General features: G+C 39.7%; 2 protein-coding genes and 1 long non-coding RNA gene across 3 annotated transcripts; 1 reads left to right on the top strand and 2 right to left on the bottom strand.

The window, feature by feature from the left end:
• Positions 1-312: 312 nt before the first annotated feature.
• Positions 313-3,246, bottom strand: PSTK (phosphoseryl-tRNA kinase). The gene is made up of 6 exons (XM_067300350.1): positions 3,006-3,246; positions 2,499-2,790; positions 1,889-2,087; positions 1,361-1,436; positions 769-862; positions 313-543 (listed from the first exon to the last, which is right to left on the bottom strand). Exons 1-6 carry the CDS (start codon positions 3,222-3,224, stop codon positions 344-346), a joined length of 1,080 nt encoding a protein of 359 aa, XP_067156451.1. The 5' UTR covers positions 3,225-3,246; the 3' UTR covers positions 313-343.
• On the top strand, positions 3,042-8,139 carry LOC136992483 (uncharacterized). Its single transcript, XR_010884764.1, has 3 exons — positions 3,042-3,081; positions 5,001-5,106; positions 8,032-8,139. It is a non-coding gene; the product is annotated as an uncharacterized lncRNA (long non-coding RNA).
• On the bottom strand, positions 3,643-26,830 carry LOC106494205 (disintegrin and metalloproteinase domain-containing protein 9-like). The gene is made up of 22 exons (XM_067300351.1): positions 26,739-26,830; positions 23,397-23,494; positions 22,226-22,302; positions 21,549-21,627; positions 20,785-20,861; positions 16,213-16,432; positions 15,660-15,725; positions 15,507-15,578; positions 14,695-14,867; positions 14,217-14,301; positions 13,049-13,170; positions 11,992-12,163; positions 10,989-11,078; positions 10,242-10,437; positions 10,018-10,123; positions 9,643-9,817; positions 8,974-9,054; positions 8,254-8,359; positions 7,145-7,277; positions 6,686-6,746; positions 5,665-5,717; positions 3,643-5,121 (listed from the first exon to the last, which is right to left on the bottom strand). The coding sequence occupies exons 1-22, from the start codon at positions 26,806-26,808 to the stop codon at positions 5,043-5,045; spliced, it is 2,391 nt and encodes a 796-aa protein (XP_067156452.1). The 5' UTR covers positions 26,809-26,830; the 3' UTR covers positions 3,643-5,042.
• Positions 26,831-27,202: the final 372 nt, after the last annotated feature.

The raw sequence follows: 27,202 nt of genomic DNA, 5'->3' as shown, positions 1-27,202 counted from the left end.
AGCTTAATGAGGCTCTAAGAAACTTGATCTAGCTTGAAGTTAGCCCTGCTTCAGGAAGGAGGTTGGATTAGATAACTTCCTGAGGTTCCTCCCATGCTTAATTTTTCTATGATTCTGTGAAATTTAAATCTAAAGATCTAATGATTTTTTTTGTTGGATTGATTTTCAAAAATCAAACACATCATGCTAGACCAGGTTTCTGTTTGATAATACAGGGACAGGTGTTATGTGACGGCACAAGCTTTCAGAGAAAGCTTCATCTCTCAAATTTTTTCAGCAGTACTGCTAAAAGCCATGCTACACTTTTAATACTCTTAACTCTGAAAAAGTGTATTACATGTCATTATTTTAAAATATATTTATTGACTACATTGGTTGCCTCATATTGGAATGAAGAAGTTACACTTGTTACAGGGTCACTATTTTGCTGGCAAATCTTATTTTTCAGATGACTTCCTTGTCGCAAATCTTCTAAAAATTCTGCTTTGAGTTTGTTGAGTTCTTCTGCCAGGCTCTTCATATCACTTGGGCGTACATTTTTATCTAAAAGAAAGTTAAAGCTGTAGTTTTATACTCAAGTGTAAAGACAAGTTTTACAGATTTAGATATTTGCAGAATCCGAACCTATCTTTGACAGGACGTTAAAGGAGATTGCCTCAATCACACCTGCAGGATGGCGATTCCTTAATTATTTACCCCAAAGGAATTTCACGGGTTCAATCTTATGTTGCCAGCTGAACTGCAAGTACTAGAACATGCTATGCCTACCTTTTGCGTCCTTCATTGTTTGAGAGATGATTCGTCTGAAAGTCTGATCAGCCTGATGGACAGTACTAGCTGCACAGATTGCTCGATCTACTTCCTGTCCAAAAGGATGAGCAGAAAGGATGAATGTAAGCAAACACGTTAAATTTTATTTAGCTTTTCATCAACTGAAGTACTCTTCAAAAGCAGGCAACATATCAGCATCAACTCAGTGACTGGCACAGGAAAACACAGCTCCTTTGGATTCTGAAACATATATCTGGGTGACCCCCAGAGACAGGTACACGTGACATTTTCAGAAGTGAACATTATTTTCCTCATTGTGTGGAGTGGCAGCCTAGAGGCATTCTTTTTACTACTGTAGAATATACAACAGTACGCTTAGAGGTAGTTTAGTGGTTTAACTGAATAAGGTAAAAGAAGCACCCATTTCAAATATCGTTAACTCTTATGTACATGCTTTTGCAATCAAGAACTGCAGTAGGCATTTCTCAACTTTTGTCATCATGGTGATAAGAACACAATTCAGGAATAAATTATTCATTCATTCATTATCATCTGAAAGAATCGTAACCTTAAAGACAAATAGTTCTACCTTTTGCTCTGTATTTTCCTCATTTTGCTTCACTGGATTTTCCAAAGCATTGGCCAGCAAGTGAATGATCTGCAAACTAAGAACACAAGCAAGAGTAAAACATATCTGTAGTGAAACTATTTGGTTAATTTTTCATCATTTTTCATTAAATATCTCATCACAGAAAAAACCTTGTAAACTTTCAGTTAAATTTGTGAGATAATCAGTGAGATAATAGTTATACTGCAGGATAAATGGAAAATAATTATGACTAAACCCACAGCCGTTGTTTTCCAGTCTTAAGGCTTCAGACAATTTACATGAGTTTAACAAGTGTTTACAAATACAGCTAATAATAGTATAAACTCTGCAAAGGATGATGACTGAGTTTCCGAAACAACTGAAAAATATGTATTGTATGTATGTCTTCCAAAAATCCCCAAACAGAATATTTTCTACATACTTTGTAGATATAGCGAAAAGGTTCTACCTGCCTTTTTATGAAAAGGGATCTTATTTAAAAACTCAAGCATCAATACAGTAACATACTTATCCTCCAAAGTACATTCAAAGCTTTTCAGGATGAGGCTGTTCTTTTCCCAAGCATTATTCTCAAGATCTGGCATTTCTATTTTTCTTGCCATTAGATATATTGTCTGATCAGGTAAAGGATGACTTCTTAAATGATTTCTTTGCAAGCACCATTCAAGTGGACACTCTAAAAATAACTGGCAGAAGCTCAATGAATCTAAAAATATAAACAGACAGTTTTACCTTCAAAGCTGCTCAGTAATAATTTCTGAGAGCAACATGCATGACAAAGGCTTTATATGAACTAGCAATTTCTATACTAGTTCTGAACCTAGAAGAATATGAACAATTTTGCCTTGCAGGCTGCTCAAGTTATAATTTCTGAGAACAACAGATATGACAAAAGCTTTATATGAACTAACAATTTCTAATAAAATAGTAACAGACATCTCTGCTTAGTGTGTTTTAGAAATTTAGCAATTAAGAACTACCAAATGTTCTGCAAGAGTAATTAAAAAAGGCAGTTAAATGCACTATTTGCTAGTTAGTTATTTTGTTATAAAGCTGAAAACAACTAGAGCATCCAAATATTACATCAATCATATGCAGGAGAATAAAGTGTGATTACATTTGCGAGCCAGCTGATACACTTCATATCTCATGCTTTGATAGTAAAAGTTGTCATCCAAAATAAAATACAGTGGTCTCGAAGTGGCTACGTCTGTCAAGTAATGGCAAGCTCCGGCGTCAGGTCCCTGCGAGGAGAGCAATCCCTGCCCTTCACAGCAGGCAACGAAGCTCTCCCACGTCGACTCGGTTCTGCTTGGGGGGGCTGACAAACGGTCTCCGTTGATAAGAGCCTGCAAGAAGTGCTCCAGGTACTGCAACAACTCATGCCGGTACAACTTCCAGCGAGAGAGCTAGGAAATCACAGAACAAAACGGGTTAAAGAGTCCCTCAGGCACAGCCGCCCCGCGCGCCGCTGAGCCGCCCCTCAGCGCCGCTAACGGCCGCTCTCCCCCCCTCCCCCCCCCCCCCCCCGCCATAAGGCTCCTGAGGTTGGAACGCCCGCGACTGGCCAATGAGAGCCGAGAGAGCGATGCCGCCCAATAGGAAGGAGGAAAGCGGCACTGACCAACGGGGTCTGTCCCGCCAGCCCCGCCTCCGGCGCGGGTGGGCCGAAGGCCTCCGGCGGGATGAGGTCATCGTAGGTGAGGAGCGCGCAGTCCCAGCGCTGGCGGCGCGGCAGGCGGTGGCGCAGGGCGCGGGCCAGGGTGGACTTGCCCGCCGCCGGCAGCCCGCACAGCACGCACAGCCCCACGCGTCGCCGCCCGGCGGCCTCCCGCTGCTCCATCGCCGGCACGGGGTCGCCCGGGAGGCGGGAGCTGGCGAGCGCATGCGCAGCAGCAGGGCGCGGGACGGCTGGGCGGAGACGCGCACGCGCCGGCAGCGGGGTGGGGGCGCGGGGCGGGCGCTGCGCAGGCGTAGTCGCAGTCGCTGTGCAGGCGCCGCCGTCGAGGCGGCGCTGAGGCGTGGTGGTGGGGGGGCGCGGGGCGCTGCGGCTTTAAGCGGCCTCCCGCCGCGACCACACGTGTGAAACATCGGTTTTAGGCCAGTTTGATTTTGATAATAAATATAATGCTAAATTTTAGTAAAACCAGAAGTGCGAGATTGTCCAGTGATTCCTGATGTGTCCATTTCGAAAAAAAATAAGTGACTTTTTTTGTTAGGCTGATAAAATCAGGATGCTACTACATATGCTGACACTGATGTTTAATCATGGATGAATAAATTTTATTAATATTACACTTGTTAATCACATTTGAATGATAGGAATATTTAATAGTTACAATTATTTCAGATTTTCAGGAATTAAGAAAGACATCACTTATTTGGAAGATGCTCCTTGCCAGTGCAGGTTTTTGGCTGCAGGAGGTTTTGCGTTCTTTCGCCCAGCTCTTACGCACAATAACCATCTAAGGGATTAGAATTATTTTCTTTGGGAGCTGATTCCATAGTGTATTCACTGTTGCTGCTACCTTGTATTCCTAGCCTTTACACATGAACACAATCAGTGTGCAATGCACTCTCCTACGTACAAAGAAGGATGATCTGTATCATTTTGTTTCTTCCAGTGAGTTTTTATTCTCAGTCTACATAATAGGTTCTTTTCCCTTAGTTGCCATTCTGACAAATGATGTAATCTCATACATTTTCTTTTAAATCAGTACCACTTCCTAACTGTCACATTTAGAACTACAGAAATTAGCTGTTCTTTTTGTAACAACCTGTCTCTAGCAAAAATCTCAAGCTGTAGTAACTAGTGAACATTTAAAACATTGTTAAGGTGTAGAACATATTTCTTGATATGCCACATTATCAATAAGAACAGAGATAGCTTGTTTTCTTTAGACTCAGATTTATTCTCCACAGAGTTTTTTCCTTCATTAGGGTCCCTTTATCAGGCCATTTTTACAAACTACCAGAATCGAAGAGTGATGTGACCAGTATGTTATGAGAGGTGGGATCCCGATCCCGGCTTTGATATATTTACACTGAAGAAAAGGCTCAGAGCAACAGTATAGGAACTATCCACAACTCAGCGTAAGAGGTACGGGCTGCACTGAGCTGCCGCCACCCAGGTTCTAGGCAGCGTACAGCTTCCAGGATAGCCCAGGAGGTAGACAGGCCAGAGGCTTCCTAAGAGGCCAGTCTATGTTATAATTTTTGCTGCAGCATATGACTAGAGGTGAATAAATTATGTCCATTAAATGATTGAATGCACTTCTCTTTGGGCTGCAAGTAAGGCTGCACTTTGGAAGAGTTCTGTTTCTTGATGCTGTTTATTAGATAAAAACTAACAGAAGTTGAACTTTAGGCCTTTGATTTAAAAAAAGAGAGGTGAGGTAGATGAGACACAAATATCACTAGCAGCTCTTAGTAAAATAATGGGATATTGTGAAGTCCTGTGTTCAGTGTCTCTGAACATCAAGTCTTCCAGTGGTACGGGCTTTCAGAAAGTGTTTTGACTGCATAAGAAAGGGACTGGAGGACTCCAATCTTCTTATTGTGATAGGAAAACAAATATTAGAGCATTCCATTATTTTTTACCTTTCACATATTTTTTCAGATAAGTTAATTGTCTGAACTGGTGAGGGCTTTCAAGAAACTTTCAGACAGCTGGTCTAAGTGGGACTGTGCGTCGTGGAGGTCCTGAAGGAACTGCAGGAAACTGGGTTTGTACTGGCTGCCTAAAGTGTGAAAAACACATTTTGTGAAGTATTTCAAGACTTGAGACAACTGGTTACAGCTAGAAAGTCCGTCTTGCCAACATATTTCTAATCTGGTACTTAACCACCCATTTGTAAACATTGTACATATCCATCTTGCCAACATATTTCTCATCTAGCACTTAACCACCCATTGGTAAACATTGTACGTACACACACACACACCCCTCTTTGGTAGCATTTACATGTCCCATTATGCTGGTTTCTATACAAGCAGTAAAACAGCATTTCTCCTTCATGCATTTAATCTACTATACATAGAAAATACAGGCAAAAAAAAAAATCTACTAGATTGCTTGGAGAAGACCTGCCATTTCTAAAGCAGGACTGGACCAGCTTCTGCAGTTGCATACATACTGATTGGAAACCTTGCTGTTTTATCTCATGATGCTGTCTGAAAAATCCCACTAAGCAGGACGTAAGACTTCAGGCATCTTGCTTATAGCGATACAGTAATGCATACACAGGAAACATTAAGTAAAGAAGCATTTAAAAACTACAAACCTTGGACTAGGAAAATGTGATATGGTAAAAAAATCAGGACTTGATGTGGTAGACTGGAAAAGATATCGCAGAAAAACAAGTTAGTGTACAACACAGATTTCAAAGTGTGGCTATTTTTTCAGTATTAGTTGATAAATAAAACTAAATAATATACAAATTTATTGCGGTCAGTGTTTTACAACAAATCAAAGCCCCAAACTTATGTTTATGGGGATGTGCATGTGCTAATGAAGGCAATGTTTTTCACCATCAAAACATAATATTAGGTCAATTATAGGCAATACAGGTGGTGGAAAACAAAGCAGCCTGGAGGAGATCTGGATGCAAGTACAATTTGCGTGTGAAGCTTCAGGCAGAACTGGGGGTCTGAGGAGGAAATCTGGAATTCTGAGTTCTGTTCTCTTATCCATCAGATGTTTGGAAGGGCAGTAGATAAGCCACCTAACCTCTTCATGCTTCAGTTTTCCATTTATGTAAAATGAGGTAACATTTATGTGCCCAAGAGCACAACACAAGGATGTCTGAGAAATAAGTAGTTTTGCAAGTCTCCCAATAAGCTGTTCCTATTAAATATTCTAATTAAATGTTCACATTTCTACTTTCTGGAAATACTCTTTAATTTGAAAATCCTTAAGCTAATGGTATTTCAGAGCTTACTTTCACTTCCTGTGACATTCTTCATATTCTCTCACAACATTTTGTTTTGCTCATTTTTATTTTGTTTTATCAGAACTAGATCCATGGCCTGGCTTGGCAACTTCTCTCATATACAGAGGCAGAGTTCAGGTGCAAACTTATTTCGGCTGCTCTGCTGAGTAGGAGCCTGTTCCATCCCATAATACCCAAGGTCCGTCCACCCAAACAGAAGTCTTGTCTAGCACATTATAAATTCTTCTAAATACTTGGAGACTCTGATGGTATTAATGTATCAAAAAAATCACAAAGTCATCAGTAACTACATTAGAGAAAACACACTATAATTCGGAATACTCGAAATAATGCAAATATGTATCTGTCTTACCTCATTTTTTCTTGTATTCTGACTTGTATTATTTTGTTTTGGTTGCTGCACATTGTTATCCCTGAAATAAAATTCACGTCATCATGAAAATCACCATTTGGATTAATTACATTCAAGGAAGCAATGTATTTCGAGGGACTAGGCTACAGCTTAAAGAACTGGCCTCTGACTCCACTACTTTCTGGCCTTGGCAAATAATTTCACTGTTCTATTCCCCTGTGTCCATGAAATGCAGTTATGAAAAACAATTAGGAAAGTGCAATATATTTTAGGAAAAAAACACTTGAGAGTTCACAGCTGGAGCATCTGGATTAACACTACTACCTACATTACTAGCAGCAAGGCAGTCTTGTAGTAGGTACAATATTCTTTGTATATATAATGCTTCTAATTGCCTTGCTGAGTTAATTTGGAGCATGCTCTCAAGTGTTGAAATACCCATTTGTAATAAAGCAATACCTTTGTTGTCTTCTACTTTTCCTGCAAAACCTTCTTTTTATTGCATCCCGCTTAATGACTGCTATCACAATAACAATCAATATTGGCAACACAAGGAAGAAAAACACAAGCAGGCCATCTCGAAGTGATGTATCTAGAAAAAAATAATTGAAATCACGCGAAACAATTTTCTCATTTATCTCACATTAAAACATTTTGCTGCTAAAAAACACCTTTCTGCTGTAAAAACTACAATCTTCAAATTATTATAGATGAAAATGAGTTGCACCACTGAAGTTTACAAAATGCTCTGAATCTGAAGAGCAGCATTTGGCCTTATGTAACCACAAGTTCCTCTTCCTTCCTTCCCACCCCATGTTGCATGACATACAAACTGTTTTCCACATATTTTTTGAAGAACTCTACATCAGACAAATTCATTTTGTATATGCTTACACATACTTGATCTGCATGAGCTTTGTCTTCTTAAGCTATTAACAAATCAAAACCAGGGGTTTTGCCTTTCCCAAAATATAAATTTGGTAAAATTTGATAAAATATGAATTGGTTTTTGCTTCCCAAAGTTACAGATGATGAACCTCATTTCTAAAGAAAGAGAGGGAAAAGAGGTTTCATGGTCTCTCAGTCTAAAGGCCAGCAAAATTTACTCCATTTTCCCTTTGTAGAATTTCTAAAATTTTAGATAAGCCAAGTGCTGCTTGCTGCATGCACCTCCTTAATCCCTCTCAATCCCTCAAAGGGTCTCAGTGAGACCTTTTCCATATATAAGGGTTGCTGTTTCATTCTCAAGCTATAGTCTTCCTACTTGACATCTATTTTTGTCATAACTCATATTTTAAATATGTAACAGTAATTCTAAACAATTAATGTATTGTTTTTTATCTCAGACAAAATAGGCTTGAGCTCAAATTCTCTCCTGGACTAACTTCCTTGAAGTCTACAGATCTACACATCAGATAATCCTGTTCATTCTCCAAGTCAGTCCATGACTGAGTGTTCCATGCAGTAGAAAAACAGTTAAAAAATAAAGGAGAGTGAAAAAAACCCTGTGTAGTAGGTTATTTTATCAGACACTGGAGGCAGAATGAAAGACAGTTTCAGCATCCTACCTATGTGAGCTGGACCACTGTCGACACTGCCACCATAGCCTGGCTGGTCGCAAAAAGGAGGTGCCCATCCGTAATTGCAGTGGCAGTTCCCATTGTTGTTACACACCTGCAGTCAATACAACACAGAATAGCCACACGGACAACACCTCTTTTCAAAGGAAAGTGGCCACTTTCAACCTCCAAGGGATACTTGGAGTTCCACATTAAGAATTGCACGTGGAAACAAGTATTACACAGAGAAAGGAGCACTGTCTGGGAATAAGCTCTTCCCCTCCATAACATCCCAAAACACCGTGAGTGATACTGATGCCACAAGTCCGTAACATTTAATCCTTTTTTGTTATCTGCCTGCAATAGAGTACAGTTCAAATAAAAGCTTCTCAGTTTTACAACCTCTGGACCCCATTTTAATTTTTGGCAGAGAAATATAAATCAAGAATCATTAGACTGTCCTTCTCAAAATAGTATTTTCCTTTTACGATTGCACAACTCAGAAATAGAAGAAGATTCCTTTGAGAAATTAAGAAGAAAATGTGTTTCAATGTTAGTGTTAAGAGGTTTACGGTATATTAACGATATGAATTACAGATAAAAAAGTGGACTTGACTTTTAATAAAGATCAGAAAAAAGCAAAGCCATCTGTCTGCTCATTGGTTTTATGCAGGGATTTTGCACCTATCCCTGTCTTCCACAAATGGCATGAAAACACCATCTACTCACCCCATTATCATTACACTTCTGCTTTACATCACAGCTGTAGCCCAGGTAACTTGCATTAACACATTCAAAATTGACACAAGCCTGCAAAAAGCGTTCAGTATCTTTAAAGACAAAACTTAAAAAAAATCCTATGCTTTTATAAATATGCTCTAAAAATACATATGTTTAAAAGGCTACAGCTTTTACTTAAATATCAAGAAAATGGGCTGGTAGGAGAGTCAATACTTCACAACTTTATAGCTGTATTTGTCTTAAATTCTTTTACTGCATTTTGATGGAAATAATCTGAGTAACTGATAATGTAGCCCACTGCTTTGTAGCATCAAGTTTTTAAAGAGCTAATTAATTTTTGTGTGTGCGCATAGCTGAAAAAGCAGATTTTTTATCCTATTACTGTATACAAATGAGAGAAAAGAAATGGTGATTCCTAGCACTTTCTCTCTCAGGTAAATGTAAGTAAAATTCGAAGGAGCAAAACAAAGGCTTTTCTGTAGCAGAAGTGCCAAAGGCTAATCCAAACACTCAATCTCCTTACAAGGCAGGTATTTTGCATGTTTTTAGCCTACATTATTACAAGAAAATTTGCAATGCAGCTTAACATTTAGAAAGTTACGGAGAACTTTGCAGTTGTTGGAACATATTCTGTAATGCTGCTGTGATTTGTCTTACCTTCCTTTCTCCACAGGCTGTTCCCTCATGAACTTGAGCAGGATCAGGGACATCTGATCCTAAGTCAAAGTCAGAAGACCAGCATAAAACCCCGGACGCATTGTTGACAACACTCCAAACAGGAAGATTTTGAAGACTAACAGAAGTGCACTGGAGCTTGCCACATAGACTATGCCTGTAATGAACGAATGACACTCAGAGAAACGGTGACAGAAAGAAACAGTATCAGTGCAAACACACTGTTCAGTAGAACTTTTCAGCTTGCATTTCAAGCAAATGTTCTTCTCTTAAGTCTCATGCTCTTAAGAGTTTGTAACAAGATAAATTTTTCACATTGAAGGTTTTAGGCTTAGCTTTTATTTGCTGGTGACTTACTGAACAGGACATTTCTTGTATACTCCACCTCTCATTCCACAGTTTCCAAACCTATCTCCTTTAATATTGGCTTTTTCAAAGCACACATCAGGCGCTTTTCGTGCCCCTGTAAGAATAATTGCAAATGTTAGTAGGCCATCACACTGTCTTAGAAATATAAGAAAGAAAAATAAAAATCTGAAATGTCTATTAGGAGTCTTTTAATATAAAATTATAAAAAATACCTTTTCCATATATGGATTCACATTGTAAATCAAAACTTTGGCATACTCCATAGTAGCAATATTCTTTCATGTTGTTACATGGGTAACCATTCATGATATAAACATCATCTGGGCAGTAGGCATAGCTTCCATTGCAGTATTCAGGTAGATCACAGAAATCCATTTTTGACCTACATTCTGCTCCTGCCACTTTAAACTAGAAACAGAGACTTTTATTTTGCACAGCAGAAATTCTAACATGAAACAATGGCAACTGGGAAGCATTTTTGATTTTAAGGAAGACAAAATAGTTCTTCAGATCAGTACCCAATGAATGTCCAGAATTTCCCTCAATTTCATGTGGTGGTATATGTATAAATCTTACAGCGGAGCCTGCATGGGACTAGGGTAGATTGTAAAAACACACACACAAGCACAAATTAAAAAACAGGCAACTATTAGAGACTTTAGAGAAGCTTGGACTTGCACAATGGAGATCACTGCTTTGAGTCACCTAATTAGTCTTGCCTCCTACAAGGGATGACACAGAGATGACATTTGATTTCTAAGCCACTGGCCAAGAGTCATCAGACCCAAATTCTCTGCTTACATGCTCTCTGCTGTGGAGCGTAGTTTTGATAATGTGAAAATATGTCAAGAGACACTACGATAGATAACTTCTTTTTAAAACATTGTTTTATGTTTAAAAAAAAAACAAAAAAAATACTAGTAATTAGTATCAATTTATCTTAATACAACACAGCCTACCTTGCAATTTTCACAACACAGCCCTTGAGCACATTGTGATCCAGACGTGAGTTTGCAGGTTGCAGCATCACAGCAAGGATTTGTACATTCCTAAAGCACAGCCACAAACATGGGGATACAATGTTTTTACTTCACTATACAGCTAAGGAATTGGGAAGTACATCATCAAACTAAGTGCATGGACAAACCAAACATTAAATACACCTTCTCTCTTTCATATTCTGAGGTTGAGACCCTTCTGTTCTAACAGACCCCAGCATACAGTTTGGCTGTGTTTTCCTACTACAAGTTTTCTTGTAGTAAGAAAACTTCTATTTTGATGGCTGTGACACAGGGATATAGGAGAAAATTACATTCTAAATAGACACTAAAAGAAGCAGAAACTCTTTGATTTCTAAGAAACACTTCCTATTGCCCCTCCCATCTTAATTTTCCTCCACATTTATAGTTTGATGTAGAAAAATGTTGGTATCTTTTCATGAGTTAGAAGACCTATACAATGGAACCTGGATTTGCTGACAGCCTTTTGATTTGCTCGTGGTCTGAGAAACTTCCATTTCCTAAAGAATGAGTCAAATATCCCATTCTTTGAGAGACAGACATTGTGACAATGTGAATATGACTATTAAAGGTAGCTTTGTTGTGGGTTAAGTTTAAGGGTTCCAGTTAGGAATCCAATAAGTGCTAGAGAGTTTAATAGTGTCTTCTATATAACAGATCTATGTTGCAAAAGACAGCGCAAAAAACAATGGCATTTCCACACCTTTTGCACTGAAATACACTGCTTGCTCAAGCACTGATTCAGAGTTCTGTGAAGTTTAGTAGCCGTTAGCTGAGTTCACATCAAAATCAAAGTATGATTTTAGACTGTTTCTAAAATTTATCTTCATACTGTTTGCAACAATCTAAACTTACAAAGAAAATTTCCCAAATATAAATGGAAATGAGATGTACCAAAAGGCCCGGAAAAGAACAAGCATCCAGCTGAATTTCACTGTAATACCTGCGGTTTGCCACAGTCGCATTCTTCATTGCCATCCACCACATTATTACCACAGACAGGTTCTTTGTAAACATTACTTGTTTTGGGAGGATTTCTGAGGCAGTTTCCTCCTCCATTTAGAATAAGATTCTCAAAATCATCTGCACTACAGGTGCTGAAATTCCTGGATCCACTGAAAAACATGATGTTATTTTAATATAAATATTTTGCTTACAAAAAGCAATGCAATTCAAACCATTTAATATAATTCAATCTATTATAAATACTATGTTTTGTAATGTTAGGAGATCATGAGATAGTTGATTTTTACTTCAGCTTGTATTAGAGTATGGCACTCCTTGAAGTTAAAAGATACTATTTACAACAAATGTAGAGATATTTTCAGAAGCAAAAGAGACCATTGGAATATCTATTCTGATGTCCTATTTGAAATGGGCCTCAAAAATTCCTCATCTGTACTGAGTCCCAAAATGTGTGATTAAAACATATTTTCCAGAAGAACTATCACTTTAATTTGGAATCCCTAAGAACTCAGGAACGCATCTTCCCACAACAGCTTGGTCCAGTCTTCAGTTATCCTGATTAATACAAGTGTGGACAGATAAAATAATATGATCTTTTTCTCTTAGATAAAGGGAAGCCAAAGAACAAATGAACTGAAGGAAAGACAGTTTGAGAGGTTTTGTTTAAACTGATGGTTAAGGGAATCCTTGGAAGGACACATGTTTGCACAAATCCAGTGAGTATACACAGAGCATTCTCAGTAGGGTAAAAATCAGCAACGCACTAACATTAAAAAAACACAACCCAAAATCTAAGTGATCTTTTACAAATGCTACAAATAAAAGAATCACTGGATCAGAAAACAGGTAATGTTTCAAACACATTATAATGATATCAAGTCCTAAGTCAGCGAGTTCACCTCTGTGATTAAACTTCTCAAACAAACTCTCCATTCTCAAAAGTTCTTTAACATTCATGGGAATTCCACAGCTCATGAAGCCTAGCCACCACAGATAAATAACAATGATTAAAATAAAATAAATGGAAATCTTACTTATCTGTGCTGTACATAATGTAGGATGCAGGACATCTTTTATCATCATGTTTCATTCCAAGATTATGGCCCAATTCATGTGCAACTACTGTAGCATGACGTAACACATTGTTATGATTAAACTAATAAAGAGAATCAGTGTTAAAAATTATTTACGAAACTAACAGAATCACTTTGTTTCTACCCCCTGATTTATTCAAGCCACAAGTCTCGCAGAAGCTATGAAGACAGATTATAGTATTGCAAAAAAAGAAGCAGAAAGACCAAACAATTTGTCACTTTTTTTTTAAGGTAGGGCCAGACTCTTTCTGTTCTTTCTGTCAGGATTATATTCTGAATACCATAGGTAATCAGTAATGTCATTGATTTCAATGGAGTCTTCAAAGACAAACACATTGTTAAACATAAAGAACAGAATCTGGCTCTGAGATTGTTCATGATACTATGGCATCCATATGATAAAGACAGGTACCTCAGGAGATGTTGGTTCTGCCCTCAAGGCTGAAGGAGAGAAAAAGTTTCTGGCTAATTTTGCCAAATTTAGAATTTTTCCCCATTCACAGCCCTTTTGTGGAGAATTCTGGGCACTTAAGAATATAGCGCATTATGTTCAGTCTCTATCCACATAAAGAGTCAAAAAGTATATATGTTATGTTGTGGCAGCATTCCCATCGCAGAAATACTGTGCTTATGAACCTTAAAGTTACGAAGATGGGCTTTTCTGATACAACCTTAAGCTAAACGAATTATGAAAAGGTGATCAAAGAATGATTTCAGGACTAAATTAGTCAAGCAGACTGGAATGTGAAGAACAGAGAAACTGGGAAATACATTTATTTTTTATGTAAGTATAATAATATGTACAAATCTTTACCTAGGAAACCCAATGAAAGAAACCGTACCATCCCAAGCCCAGTCTCTAAGTCCTGGGTGACTTGGCCAAAGAGGTCAACAAAGTGTACGTTATTTATTAGCATGTTCTGAAGGTACCTCTGCAGTAACAATGTCAGCAGTGGCAATAGCAGTAGCTACAACTCTGGGTTGTGCGAATGCATAGAAGAAAGCATTCAATTGTTGTGAGACCTCTCTGTCTCACTAGCAGCACATCTATAATAATTTAGCTACTCCTGTGTAGCTTCTTACATTAATCACAAAGTTATTTACTTACAGTGCTGATTGACCCTCCCTGGACTTGTGAACAGATGGTACCTACAAAAGCCATTCCGATGGCTCCAGCATAAGAGTTTCTCCCTCTGCAACAAAAGCAGTTTGAAGATGTTATTGAAATAGGACATGAAAGTTTGTAATTCCTACTGAGAAACACTCAGATACTGCAAGACAAAATTTGGTCTTCCTGGAGTCAAGAAGAAATTTGCCACTATATCAGGGTGTCACTGTTATTAATCATGAAAAGCTGAATAACATTGCTTGAAAGCAATGATCACATAAGTCTGCTGTGTCAGTGAGTTGATGGAAAATAAGGAATTCATTCCAAAAATAGTTTCTTGATGTTTTTCCTGGTTAAAACAGTTTGGAAGTTGAGTGAACTTTGCTCCAGTTATATTTTCAATCATATATAAAACCAAAATCGTATACATAAACAACACTGGCAGAGTGACTAGTTTTTGCACTGAACCAAAACTTACATTATGAGATGGCTAACGTCATTTCTTGATCGTTTAATAAGATCTTTTTGTCTCCAAGAAACAAATCTGCTCAGTACATCTCCAGCTGAACCATCCATTACAGATATGTGGTTTGTATCTGACCAGATCTCTAATCCAACCAAAACAATCTGGATGTTTAAAGCTCTATACATCTGGAAATACACAATGATAATTACTGTCCATCAGTGTGGTTCAACTGAATTCTGAAAGATTACATCAGTACTGCTGAGTAAACATGAGGCTGAACATAACAATGGAAGCATAAGTTTAGTTTATTTTAGTAATTAACACTTAGTTTTACATGAGGAAAGCATATGTGACTGAAGGCCATCTACTTCATAGAGGTACTTAAACATAACTTTCAGATGTGAGAGGCTGGAATAACCACATTCATTCGTTTCCTTAGCCAACTGTCTTGAGGAGAAATTGGGAAGAGATGATTAGAGATCCTATGGAATTCTTCACAGTTCTGACATTTTGCTTAATAAAAAACAAACTACAAACAAGAGAAAGACTCTTCTTGGAAATATAAAATATACTGGAGACCTCAGGTTCCTGGAGCAGCCAAAGTCTGGGAGCATACAGAATTGGTTTAAAAACATCTTGCATCTCTCTCCTTGCCTGCACCTCTGCAAGCCTTGTGCATAGATTCATGACATTCTTTAACTATATTAAACATTGATAAATAACTACCAAATACAGTTTCAGAACATAATTGTACAATTTACTGCATTAGTCAATCTTTTGTAAACTATGATAAAGCAGAAACTACTGAATGTGACTGAACCTACCCCATCAACATAATTTATCAGCTCAACTACCTCCTTTTGCACTGCAGCAGAGTCAGATTTCTTCAGCAAAAACTGTAAAATACCATATGAAAATGTCAGAGAAAAGTTTTAATAATTTAATAACATGTATTTAGCATTGGATGAAATAATTACCCTGTTGTTATCCACTACCATAAATAATTCCACATAGCTTTTCTGTGGCAAGACAGCGCGCTTCTTCTGTAAATTAGAAAGAACAGTAAGTTAACATAATGACTAGCAAGTTTTACTTTTTTAATTTATTTTTCTCATGATTTCTATTTCATGTATTTATAAGGCAACAGTCCATTTTTTAATGTGGCCTCCAAGGTCAAATTGCTTTAGATTTCCACATAAATATCTATGTCAGTAATTCACTTCCGGTCAGACACTGGAGATGTATGAGCTGAAAGGCAGCTGCATGTCTTTCGCACCATACTCTCTGCTCTTCTGCTAAAGGCTGGCTTGAAGCTATGCTAAATTCCCATGGTGCTGTTATTCTGTTTCAGGATTTCCTTAGCGGTACTCCCATTAGTTTGGGGTCCATGAAAATTAGGGCCACAAGAAAGTGGCCAGCCAGGCCAAACCCACCTAGCAAAAGCAAGAGCTCTGTAGACTCCTGGCTGCTGGAATAGCCTGAGGAAAGGGGTTGAACCACAGCCCTTGAGAGAAGCAGAAGTGTATTTACCCTCAAAAGCTTTTCCCCACTAGAGGTACTGTTTGATAAAAATGCGTATTTCACAGAATGCTTCACAAATGTCTTTTCATGAGGAAGACTGTCATTCAGCACACCACATCGGAAAGGGATATGCTGCACATCTTCTAACTGGTAAAAAACATGTTCAAATGTGCTGGACGTGTTGAGTGGCTCCATTCCATACCACTTGTCACCAATGTAGAGAATTCCTCTAGTAATCATAAAAGAATGAAAAATTATTCCACAATTATGACTAGGTGAGTGAATGAAAGCTGAATATTTAAAAACTATGACTCTTCATACCACTATGTTGAAATAAATTATTACCTTAAAATAAATTATCTTAGTATGGGGACTAAGTTCAAATGCACAACAGTATCTCAAAGACAAAATAGAACTTTTTAAAAATAATCATACACAGGCGTGTGCTCCTTGAGTCATTTAGTAGGGAAGCCTAATCATTACTGAATTAATGAGACTGGATTGTGGATACACAGCTGAAGCAAAGGGGCTGTTTTGGTCCTTATCTCTAGTCTCACTTCTAGCTCCATGTAGCTAAAGTAATCTAGCTTTTCTGAAAAAGATACCTTTTAAGATGAAAAGAAAGGCTAAAATCACCAGTGTGTTTATGATGGCAACAGCAGTATTGCACTATGGGTGCAGCTAAGTAAAAAGATTTTGCATTTGTCCATGACTCAGAAACACCTGGTTCATGCCCATTTGCTGTAAGAGAATCTTTCAGAAGCTATTATCTTGTTCTCCAGAATCTTAAACTATATTTAGAAAAGGAATTCTCTAGTTACTAGCTTGTGAAAGAAATTCCTCAAAAAACAGGTGTTCAAGGTAACTGAAGGAGTTGAGTCTGCATAAGTGTGCAGAACACCCAAAACAATATTTCTGTTCTGTTTAGTGAGGTCAAATGTTAACTGAAATACCAGTATGCTGATTATTTGCCAGGAAATGCCACTATTTATTGACTGGCAGGCATCTCATTTTGATACGATACAGGAAGGATATTTAGGTGAACATTCACACTTGACCTTTCCTGCCTGTCAAAAAGAAATCACAGAATCACAGAATGGTTGAGGTTGGAAGGAACCTCTGGACATTGTCTAAGTCCAACCCCCCTGCTCAAGCAGCGTCACCTAGAGCACATTGCACAGGATCGCATCCAGGCGCGTTTTGAATAGCTCCAGAGAAGGAGACTCCACAACCTCTCTGGGCAACCTCTTCCAGGGCTCTGTCACCCTCACAGTGAAGAAGTTTTTCCTCATGTTCAGATGGAATTGTCTGTGTTTCAGTTTGTGCCCGTTGCCTCGCGTCCTGTCGCTCGGCACCACTGAAAGGAGTCTGGTCCCATCCTCTCGACACCCTCCCTTCAGATACTTGTACACGTTGATAAGATCTCCTCTCAGCCTCCTCTTCTCCAGGCTGAACAGGCCCAGCTCTCTCAGCCTTTCCTCATAAGAGAGATGCTCCAGTCCCCTAATCATCTTTGTGGCCCTTCGCTGGACTTGCTCCAGTAGTGCCACATCCCTCTTGTACTGGGGAGCCCAGAACTGGACGCAGTACTCCAGATGGGGCCTCACCAGGGCTGAGTAGAGAGGGAAAATCACCTCCCTCGACCTGCTGGCAACACTCTTCCTCATGCAGCCCAGCATACCATTGGCCTTCTTGGCCACAAGGGCACATTGCTGCCTCATGCTTAACTTCATGTCCACCAGCACTCCCAGGTCCTTCTCCGCAGAGCTGCTTTCCAGCAGGTCAGCCCCCAACCTGTACTGGTGCCTGGGGTTATTCCTCCCCAGGTGCAGGAGCCTGCACTTGCCTTTGTTGAACTTCAGGAGGTTCCTCTCCGCCCACCTCTCCAGCCTGTCCAGGTCTCTCTGAATGGCAGCACAGCCCTCTGGTGTATCGGCCACTCCTCCCAGTTTTGTATCGTCTGCAAACTTGCTGAGGGTGCACTCTGTGCCTTCATCCAGGTCATTGATGAAGAAGTTGAATAAGACTGGACCCAGTACTGACCCCTGGGGGACACCGCTAGCTACAGGCCTCCAACTAGACTCTGCACCGCTGATCGCAACTCTCTGAGCTCTGCCATTCAGCCAGTTCTCAAGCCACTTCACTGTCCACTCATCTAGCCCACACTTCCTGAGCTTGTCTATGAGGATGTTATGGGAGACAGTGTCAAAAGCCTTGCTGAAGTCAAGGTAGACAACATCCACTGCTCTCCCCTCATCTACCCAGCCAGTCATTCCATCAGAGAAGGCTATTAGATTGGTTAAGCATGATTTCCCCTTGGTGAAGCCATGCTGACTACTCCTGATCACCTTCTTGTCCTCCACATGCTTGGAGATGGCCTCCAGGATGAGCTGCCCCATCACCTTTCCAGGGATGCAGGTGAGGCTGACTGGCCTGTAGTTCCCTGGGTCCTCCTTCTTGCCCTTTTTGAAGACTGGGGTGACATTGGCTTTCTTCCAGTCTCCAGGCACCTCTCCTGTTCTCCATGACCTTTCAAAGATGATGGAGAGCGGCTTAGCAATAACATCCGCCAGCTCCCTCAGCACTTGTGGGTGCATCCCATTGGGGCCCATGGATTTGTGGGTGTCACGTTTGCTTAAATGATCTCTAACCCAATCCTCCTCCACCAAGGGAAAGTCTTCCTTTCTCCAGACTTTCTCTCTTGTCGCCAGGGTCTGGGGTTCCTGAGGGCTGGCCTGAGCAGAAAAGACTGACGCAAAGGCGGCATTCAGTAACTCTGCCTTCTCTGCACCCTTCGTCACCAGGGCACCCGCCCCAGTCAGCAGCAGGCCCACATTTTCCCTAGTCTTCCTTTTGCTACTGATGTATTTGAAGAAGCCCTTCTTGCTGTCCTTGACATCTCTCGCCAGATTTAATTCCAAACGGGCCTTAGCCTTCCTCGTCGCATCCCTGCATACTCTAACAACGTTCCTATATTCCTCCCAAGTGGCCTGTCCCCCTTTCCACTTTCTGTATACTTCCCTCTTCTGGTTGAGTTTTGCCAGGAGCTCCTTGCTCATCCATGCAGGTCTCCTGCCTCCTTTGCTTGACTTCCTACTCATAGGGATGCACCGCTCTTGAGCCTGGAGGAAGTGATGTTTGAATATTAACCAGCTCTCTTGAACACCCCTTCCTTTTAGGGCCCTAACCCATGGGATTCCTCCAAGTAGGTCCCTGAAGAGGCCAAAGTTTGCTCTCCTGAAGTCCAGGGTTGCGATCCTACTTAGTGCCCTGCTGCCTCCTCCTTGCAGGATCCTGAACTCCACCATCTCATGGTCACTGCAGCCAAGGCTGCCCCCGACCTTCACATCTTCAACCAGTCCTTCTTTGTTTGTTAGTACGAGGTCCAGCAGCACACCTCTCCTCGCTGGCTCCTCCATCACCTGCCAAAAAGTTATCATCAGTGCTCTGCAGGAACTTCCTGGACTGTTTGTGCCTAGCTGTGTTGTCCCTCCAGCAGATATCAGGGTGGTTGAAGTCCCCCATGAGAACCAGGGCCTGTGATTGTGAGGCTACTTCCAGCTGTCTGTAGAAGGCCTCATCGACTTCCTCTTCCTGATCAAGTGGCCTGTAGTAAACACCCACAATAGTGTCACCCATGCTAGCTTGCCCTTTAATCCTTACCCATAAGCTCTCCACTCGCTCTTCATCCATCCCTAGGCAGAGCTCAACACATTCCAGGTGCTCTCTCACATAAAGAGCAACTCCACCACCTCGCTTTCCTGGCCTGTCTTTCCTAAAAAGCACGTAGCCATCCATGACAGCACTCCAGTCACGTGAGCTATCCCACCATGTCTCTGTAACTGCAATGAGATCATGGCCCTGCAACCACACACAGATCTCTAGTTCTTCCTGTTTATTCCCCATGCTGCGTGCATTGGTGTACAGGCATTTCAGAGGGGTGATTGAGCATGCAGGTTTCCCAGGAAGGATACAAGAGGATCCTCCATAGCCATGTCCTGTGCGCACTTCCCCAGCTGCATGCACCCACTGCAGGCATCCTGACTTGAGCCGCGTTTTGTCGACTACCCTGTCTCTATAACTCTCCCCTTCCCCCACCAAGGCTTCAAGATCCTACAAGTTCATCCAAAGCCCAGCTGAAGAGCCCGGTTAAATGAGCCCAGGGAGCACCGACACACTCTACGCACAGTCTCGATGCCTGCACAGCTTGCTGTGCATGCCATTTCTTTTTGTCAACTCACATGGGCAGATTCCGCAGGGAGAACTTGGGAGAACACTATCGCCTTTTATAAATAATTTGGCTCTTTTATATATCTCAGATTAACATAATTGTATTGTATTTGAAACACTTCCATTGTTCTGAAAGCTAAATTCTAAATGCAGCCCATCAACGATATCTGTACAGTGGGACAGATACACTAAATTAAAATGTTAAGGTGTTAACATACAGAAAATACTTGCAAGATAGAACAGTGGTTTTTTTCCAGCTGTTTGATGAATAGCAACAGCAACTCTTTTTTACTGTTTTTACTGTGGTATTGCACAATTAATTATCTTAAAGTAAAAAGTAAGTGATAATACCTAAGGCCATCACATGTGCTAAGAGCAAGCATTGAGTCAGCAACTCCTTCAACAGTGCCATGATAATAACAGTGTGTCTGAAATGCAAGAAAACCTTAAATTAATTAAATCAAAAAAAGCTTTCTCATTCTTGAAGCACTCAGTTAAGTTTTACTGGGCTCACATGCTTCATGTTGAAATTAAAAGTAAAAGCATGCTTAAGGTTTCCTTGATTCAGGGCCTCAAAACTATAGAGCTTTGATGTTGCCACTGTACTTTTAGCTGTATACTATGCAATGGCAACATAATCAGGTAGCTCAAATCCAATCTTGGCATAAATTTCTATTCCTTTCATATCCTGCAAAAGTATGTATCATCATACACAGAATGAAGATAAGCACACTCCCTCATAAGACATAGAGTGTTATGTTTTATATCAACAAAAATTGATAAACATAAATGTCATGAATATTAAAACTCAGGAAAGCCTATTTTCCAGCAAATTTATTTTTCTTCTCTAGCTACTTTATGTGCATCACTTCTACTTTTCCTTCCGCTGCCAAAAATGGAATCGATTTTCACTGTCCTATCATAGAGATATGAAGACATTCAGAGTGAATGGTTGCATACACTTGTTTTTGCTTTGAAAATACATTTAGATGCATATACATCTTGTTGTAGTCCTCAGTTCTAACAAATTGTTAATATGACCTTCAACGCATGAAGCTTGGCTTCCCAGGGTTGAGGAAACTTACACAAACGGGGAACTTTATTAAGTACAATACCTTGATTTTTGACTGTGTAGTCTCCATTTTCCCATTTTTCCCATATGTATATACTCTAAAGTCTTCACTAACAAGCTTTCTGGAAACAAAAATAAACCACTGCTCTCTTACCAGGCTATAACACAAGATATAAATCAAGAATCATAAGTACTACATTCTGTTAGCAGCATACACATGCTAAATTATTATTAAAATCCATAGACATGAAACAAAATACCTTAAAAATGAGATACATTATTTGGAAAATAGGTTATTTAAAATATTTTAACCTAAATATCTATACAGTAGGATTTGACCAGACTATATTATATCAGGGGCTGGACTCAGAAATGAGGAACAACAAAAATAGACAAATTTCTCCAAGTACAACATGGCTAACGCTCCCCACCCCAGGTTAATAAAGAGCTAATGTTAAAATGAATTCTAACTTTACACAACGATTTTCCAAAATCCACTATCTTGGGGTGCTAATAAAAAGTTAATTAAAATAAAATTCTGCAAAATTAAAAAAATCATTTCTATTTGCATAATACAGCCATTATTTATCACAACTTTTTGCATTACTACAATCTGACAGCTAAAAGGTTTCTTCCAAGCATTTTCCAGTCTAAAAATATTTTTCTATATCAAACTAAATCCCAAACTGGAACAATTCCTTAGGACACTGCATCACATACTTATTTTTCTTTAGTTTTAGGAGGTATGTTCCATTTCTGGTTTTAACTGAATACGAAAGTTTGTCATCTGAATGCTCCTGCAAACAGAACAAAAAATATCACTTAATAACGTGATTTTCTACCTGGGTGTATGAGTTCTATGTTTTCTTTGACAATAGAGATGTATATGTTTTAAGTGTATACCGGATTCAAAAAACACACATTCCTAAACCTCATACTTTCAGCATTTCAGTAGCACACTCTGCATTCTTTCCTATTGAAATTTTAAATTCTATCTTAGCTACAAAATTCCATGTAGAAGAGAAAACAAAAAGGTAAACAAACTACACAAGAAATTAAATGTGTCTACCATTAAAGATTTATAGAGGGAATATAAAATACATAGCACCTACAGGAAGAATGAAAAAAAAAAACTTATGGTATTAAAAGAACAAAAAGGAAATATTAGTAAAGCTAAATCTAGACTACCATGCTATGGTTTTATAGACTCAGGAATAGATGATCCTAAGAAACTAGGGGAGAGGAAGTAATTACAGCTTGGATAAAGGGTGTCTGATTCAGTTCCCCAGGCAGGGCATAGCTGAAATATGTTGCCAAACTACCACATAATGTTTTGTGACACTCCTTGTGCAAATCAGCAGCAGCCGGATGAACGACTCACAAATTCTTCTTTCGATAATCAGTATGTACAAAGGTGACTAATGCTATTTCATTATCAGTTATTTCAGTAATTGAACTCTGTATCTGGCACAAAGGTAATTATCAGAACTGAAGGCTTCGATCCTGCTCTCTTAACTCAATCATTTTACCTGTACTACTATATAGGGCCACTTGTACAAAGCAAGTACCAGCCCTTTAGGTGCTAGAAAGTGAAATCCTATGTTTATTCAAAGACCAGGTACAACGTGCAAAAGAACAGATACGGTATGGATGTTAGTTCAAGTTTGAATGCAACATCTAATTTGACTTGGAGGAAATGGCAATACTCTTCATGTTCCTCCCTACTTCTCTCTGATAAGGCAGTTAACAGGACTAGAAGTTTGAAAGGCACTAACTGAGAGTACAGTGAGTTTTTGTGCACTTCGTGTGTGTGCGCGTGCGTGTGTCTAATATAGGACAACGTTGTGAAAAACAACAATATTAGAAGAAAAATTTACATAGAGCAACAAACCTCATGAAAAAATGGGTGACGGTTCTCTCCGCCTGTCAGACTTTGAGGAACAATTATTTCTAATGTAGAAAGGTTGGATGTCTGTTCAGAAGAAACACCTAAAAATAAAGTTTGAAATTTCTAAAGAATCAGAAGGGATAAGTAATACATCAGACTGGTATCTGCACAGTGGCGGTCTCTTAAAGATAATTCTAATCAGACCATAAATCAAGGAGTAATTTCACCAGTATGGGACCCAACTCAGTTTGGTCTATTCTATAGAGTCTATTCCAGAGTTTTTGGATTAGGCTGGTAAAGTCACAGAAATCAACGTTTCCACTCATGGCCAAAGTACTCCTCACTTCTGAGTGTTAAAATTAAGTATATGTGGCCTCATTCTCTGCAGAAATGCTGTATGTTTTGACTGTGTTCGAAGTTAATGATATCACCACCCCAAAACCAACTGCTGTAAAGTGCTAAAAACCGCAAATTCAAACAAGAGTTTTTTAAACTGGATATCCAAAAGTAGCTGACAATCTTGGGATTAACTCTTGATCTTAGTTACCTACCTTTTAAGCTGACATAGTAACTCAAATGTTGTTCATTCTTTCACAGTGGCATATCAAAACAAATTAACTATTGTTTGAAAAAAAAAAAGTCAACCAATATGACAGTAACATCACAGAATTCCCCAAGAACAAGAAATTTTTACAAACTCTCCTGTATTCAGTGCATACTTAGTGATGAAGAAATAGTTTAGGAATGGTCAAACTGATTTAAAAAGGGGTAACTTCTCATTCACTGGTTAAAGCTGGGTTCTTCTGGATAATACTCTATGCGAGTACAGAAATAAAAACTACCAAATTACTTAAATACAATCTTAATTCTGACATTTTATAACCTGGATTATTAACTTTGTAAATTTGTCCATCCTGTTTTCTTTTTTAAATCATTTTTTCCTCAGACCTACACTTTTAACCTGATGTACCACAGAAAATTTACGTAGCTACCTTCTCTGTCCACCTGTCTGTACCTTCTTGGTAATTTCTGAAGCAGCTGTTGAGTTTAAATCAACTATGCAAGAGATGTTAACATTTCAGGGAGAACAAAATTCCTTCCAGTTTTGTGAAATCACCTCCTAGGTGCCAGGAAGAATGTGCTGATCTGTAAATCTATAGCAGGGCTCTCTAGGAGCAGCTGATGGAAGTACAGGACAATTATTTTAAATAAGGAAATTAAGGTGGATCTAATTTTGCCAGGAAGTTTCAAAACAACTTGCTAGGCAGCAGGAGAATACTGTATCTCCAGAAGAATAAACTCTGTCTCTGAATACGCTGGGAAATGTTTTCTAATGGTTACAGAGCCATTGCCGTGGCACTCTCTCTCTATCTACTGTTAACTCCTGCCTTTGCTCACCTCCTTCCCACTGCTCACGTCTCTACTTCCTGCTACCCTTTCCCAGATTAAATCAGCTCCCTCTTTAACCCTTTCCTTCCGTTCACATCCCTTTACTAGCATCCCTTTCTGGACTGGTCTGAATTTGGAACCCATGTAGCTGTCTTGAATGTTTAGTTCTGCCACCCGCTGCCTCTATAGCCACCACACCTATAGCTGCTGCCTCTGTAGCCATCACGCTGCCTCCATAGCCATCACCTCTATAGCTGCTGCCTCTATAGCCATCGTCTCTATAGCCACTGCCTCTATAGCCATCACGCTGCCTCCTGCCATCGCCCCTATAGCCACCATGCTGCCTCTATAGCCATCACGCTGCCTCCTGCCATCGCCTCTATAGCCACCATGCTGCCTCTATAGCCATCGCGCTGCCTCCTGCCGTCACCTCTATAGCCACCATGCTGCCTCTATAGCCATCACACTGCCTCCTGCCATTGCCTCTATAGCCACCATGCTGCCTCTATAGCCATCACACTGCCTCCTGCCATCGCCTCTATAGCCACCATGCTGCCTCTATAGCCATCACACTGCCTCCTGCCATCGCCTCTATAGCCACCATGCTGCCTCTATAGCCATCGCGCTGCCTCCTGCCGTCGCCCATGCACAGCAGTGTCAGTCTAATGCTGCATCTCCTTTGTTCCAGCCACTGCCATGGTTGTATCCTCTGCGCCATTTACATTATATCAGAATTAACTCCAGAACGTCATGCTAACTCAGGAAGGTAAGGATAAGAAGCCTGTTGAATATCTGGTTTCAGGTAAATGATATTATAAAGACAAAACCAGTCTCCAATGACTTTTTTAAATTGGGTGAACTTGAATTCTGCTTCCTCTTTGTCTGCTCATCCATCTGGTATTAGCTCTCATTGTGGGCAACAGAGACACAACCACCATGTTCAAAGGGGTTACAGAGCCAATGATAACATTGATTTTAACATCCAAAGTGGTGGTTTCTTGCTTCTTAAATTGTGCTTTTGATATGGAACCAAAAAGATTTCCTTTCTTTTCTAGTGCGAAGTCACCCTCTGCCTCCCACATTTCTGTGACAGAAGTTAGTAATTGCAAAAAAGCCACAGAACATGTTATGAATCACCCATTCGAAGCGAGGAGGATGATTCTTCAGTGTTATTTATAAAGACAATCTCTATCAGATAACATCAAGATTTTTAAAAGCTAGGCACACGTAGTACATGTTTAACATTAAAGACTGACATTACAACAAAAATGTTGATGTTGTATTAGCAAACAGGCCTCCCAACAATATTGGCTCTTAACATTTACTTTTGACTTTGCTTTTTATCCTCGAATCACTTTAAGTTCTTAACTAAATCAAACAACCCACTTCTGCTTCATGAGTGAAGCGTAACTGCGCTAACAGTGGAGATGTGGTTCTAACAATTACACTTTGACACCTGAAAGGGGGAAACTGCCTCTAAACATACCGCTTTCCAACAAACACTTCAGGTATTGCATCTGATCTAAATCTAACAGCAGAGGCCAAATCATGAACGGAAACGAACTAACAAGGAGAAAAAACAAAGTACAGTAAGGAGAGGTAGTTTCCCTCACATTACGAAAGACCCAAACATTTTTCTCCAGTCTTCACCGCAGCACAGATCCCGTAACCGCAGCGGTCACAACCGGTGTTCGGTACAGAAGATGATGCATTCACACACCTATTACATAGGGGGAAAAACCACAGACAACAAAACCAATAAAAAGCCTCAACCTGCAATCTTTTCCAGATACATGTTTCCTGGATAAGGTTTTCTCAGCTAGAGGTCTGGCCTTTCTAATAACCACCGAGAGTCCTGACTCAATCTGTAAGTTGTCCATATTTATGATCGGGACTGACGGGTACAAGAAGACTTGTAGAAACTTTCTGACTATGTAACAAAAATGAAAAGCTTACCTGTTATCCAAAAAGGTTTTCCAGTTAAAGTCAGTCCAAAAGTGAACAAAAATAGGCTGTGTTTTAACATGCCTAGATTTCCTTGAGAAACTACTACAGTATCCAAGCAAACACTGTATGTCTGGCTCTTAGTTTCTCTACACAGAAGAACTAGAAGAGCAAGAACCGCCTGCTTGGAAAGTAAACAATAGAAAAAACACTGTGATACTTCACCTCTGCTTAGGAAAGGGGAAGTAAAATTTCACCCTTTGAGCTTGCAAAAAAAAAACAAAACTGGTTAGACAGCTTAATGCAAAAAAAAAAAAAAAAAAGCACATTCTTAAATCCTGGTTGGAGAAAGTCAGGCAAATCATAGCAGGGCCAAACTGGTTTATTCTAAAAGACTGAGACTGATAATGCAGCAAGATTTTATGGCATTGGAAACAAAATATTGCTACCAGCAAATAACATAAGATAATTAATAC

This window comes from Apteryx mantelli, chromosome 7, assembly GCF_036417845.1.
Source record: "Apteryx mantelli isolate bAptMan1 chromosome 7, bAptMan1.hap1, whole genome shotgun sequence".
In the NCBI taxonomy this organism is placed as follows: Eukaryota; Metazoa; Chordata; class Aves; order Apterygiformes; family Apterygidae; genus Apteryx; species Apteryx mantelli.
This window is presented reverse-complemented; position numbering and strand designations above follow the sequence as displayed.

What these genes read in the sequence shown, in the direction of transcription:
- LOC106494205 (XM_067300351.1), bottom strand. Translation starts at nt 26,808, where the DNA reads ATGTTAAAACACAGCCTATTTTTGTTCACTTTTGGACTGACTTTAACT. An exon ending in AAAACCTTTTTGGATAACAG is followed by an intron (nt 23,495 to 26,738) that starts GTAAGCTTTTCA and finishes CTTTATTTTTAG; the next exon opens with GTGTTTCTTCTGAACAGACA. An exon ending in GTGGGGAAAAGCTTTTGAGG is followed by an intron (nt 15,726 to 16,212) that starts GTAAATACACTT and finishes TCTAATTTACAG; the next exon opens with AAGAAGCGCGCTGTCTTGCC.
- PSTK (XM_067300350.1), bottom strand. Translation starts at nt 3,224, where the DNA reads ATGGAGCAGCGGGAGGCCGCCGGGCGGCGACGCGTGGGGCTGTGCGTG. An exon ending in GTATCAGCTGGCTCGCAAAT is followed by an intron (nt 2,088 to 2,498) that starts GTAATCACACTT and finishes TTATATTTTTAG; the next exon opens with ATTCATTGAGCTTCTGCCAG. An exon ending in GAATGTACTTTGGAGGATAA is followed by an intron (nt 1,437 to 1,888) that starts GTATGTTACTGT and finishes TTGTGTTCTTAG; the next exon opens with TTTGCAGATCATTCACTTGC.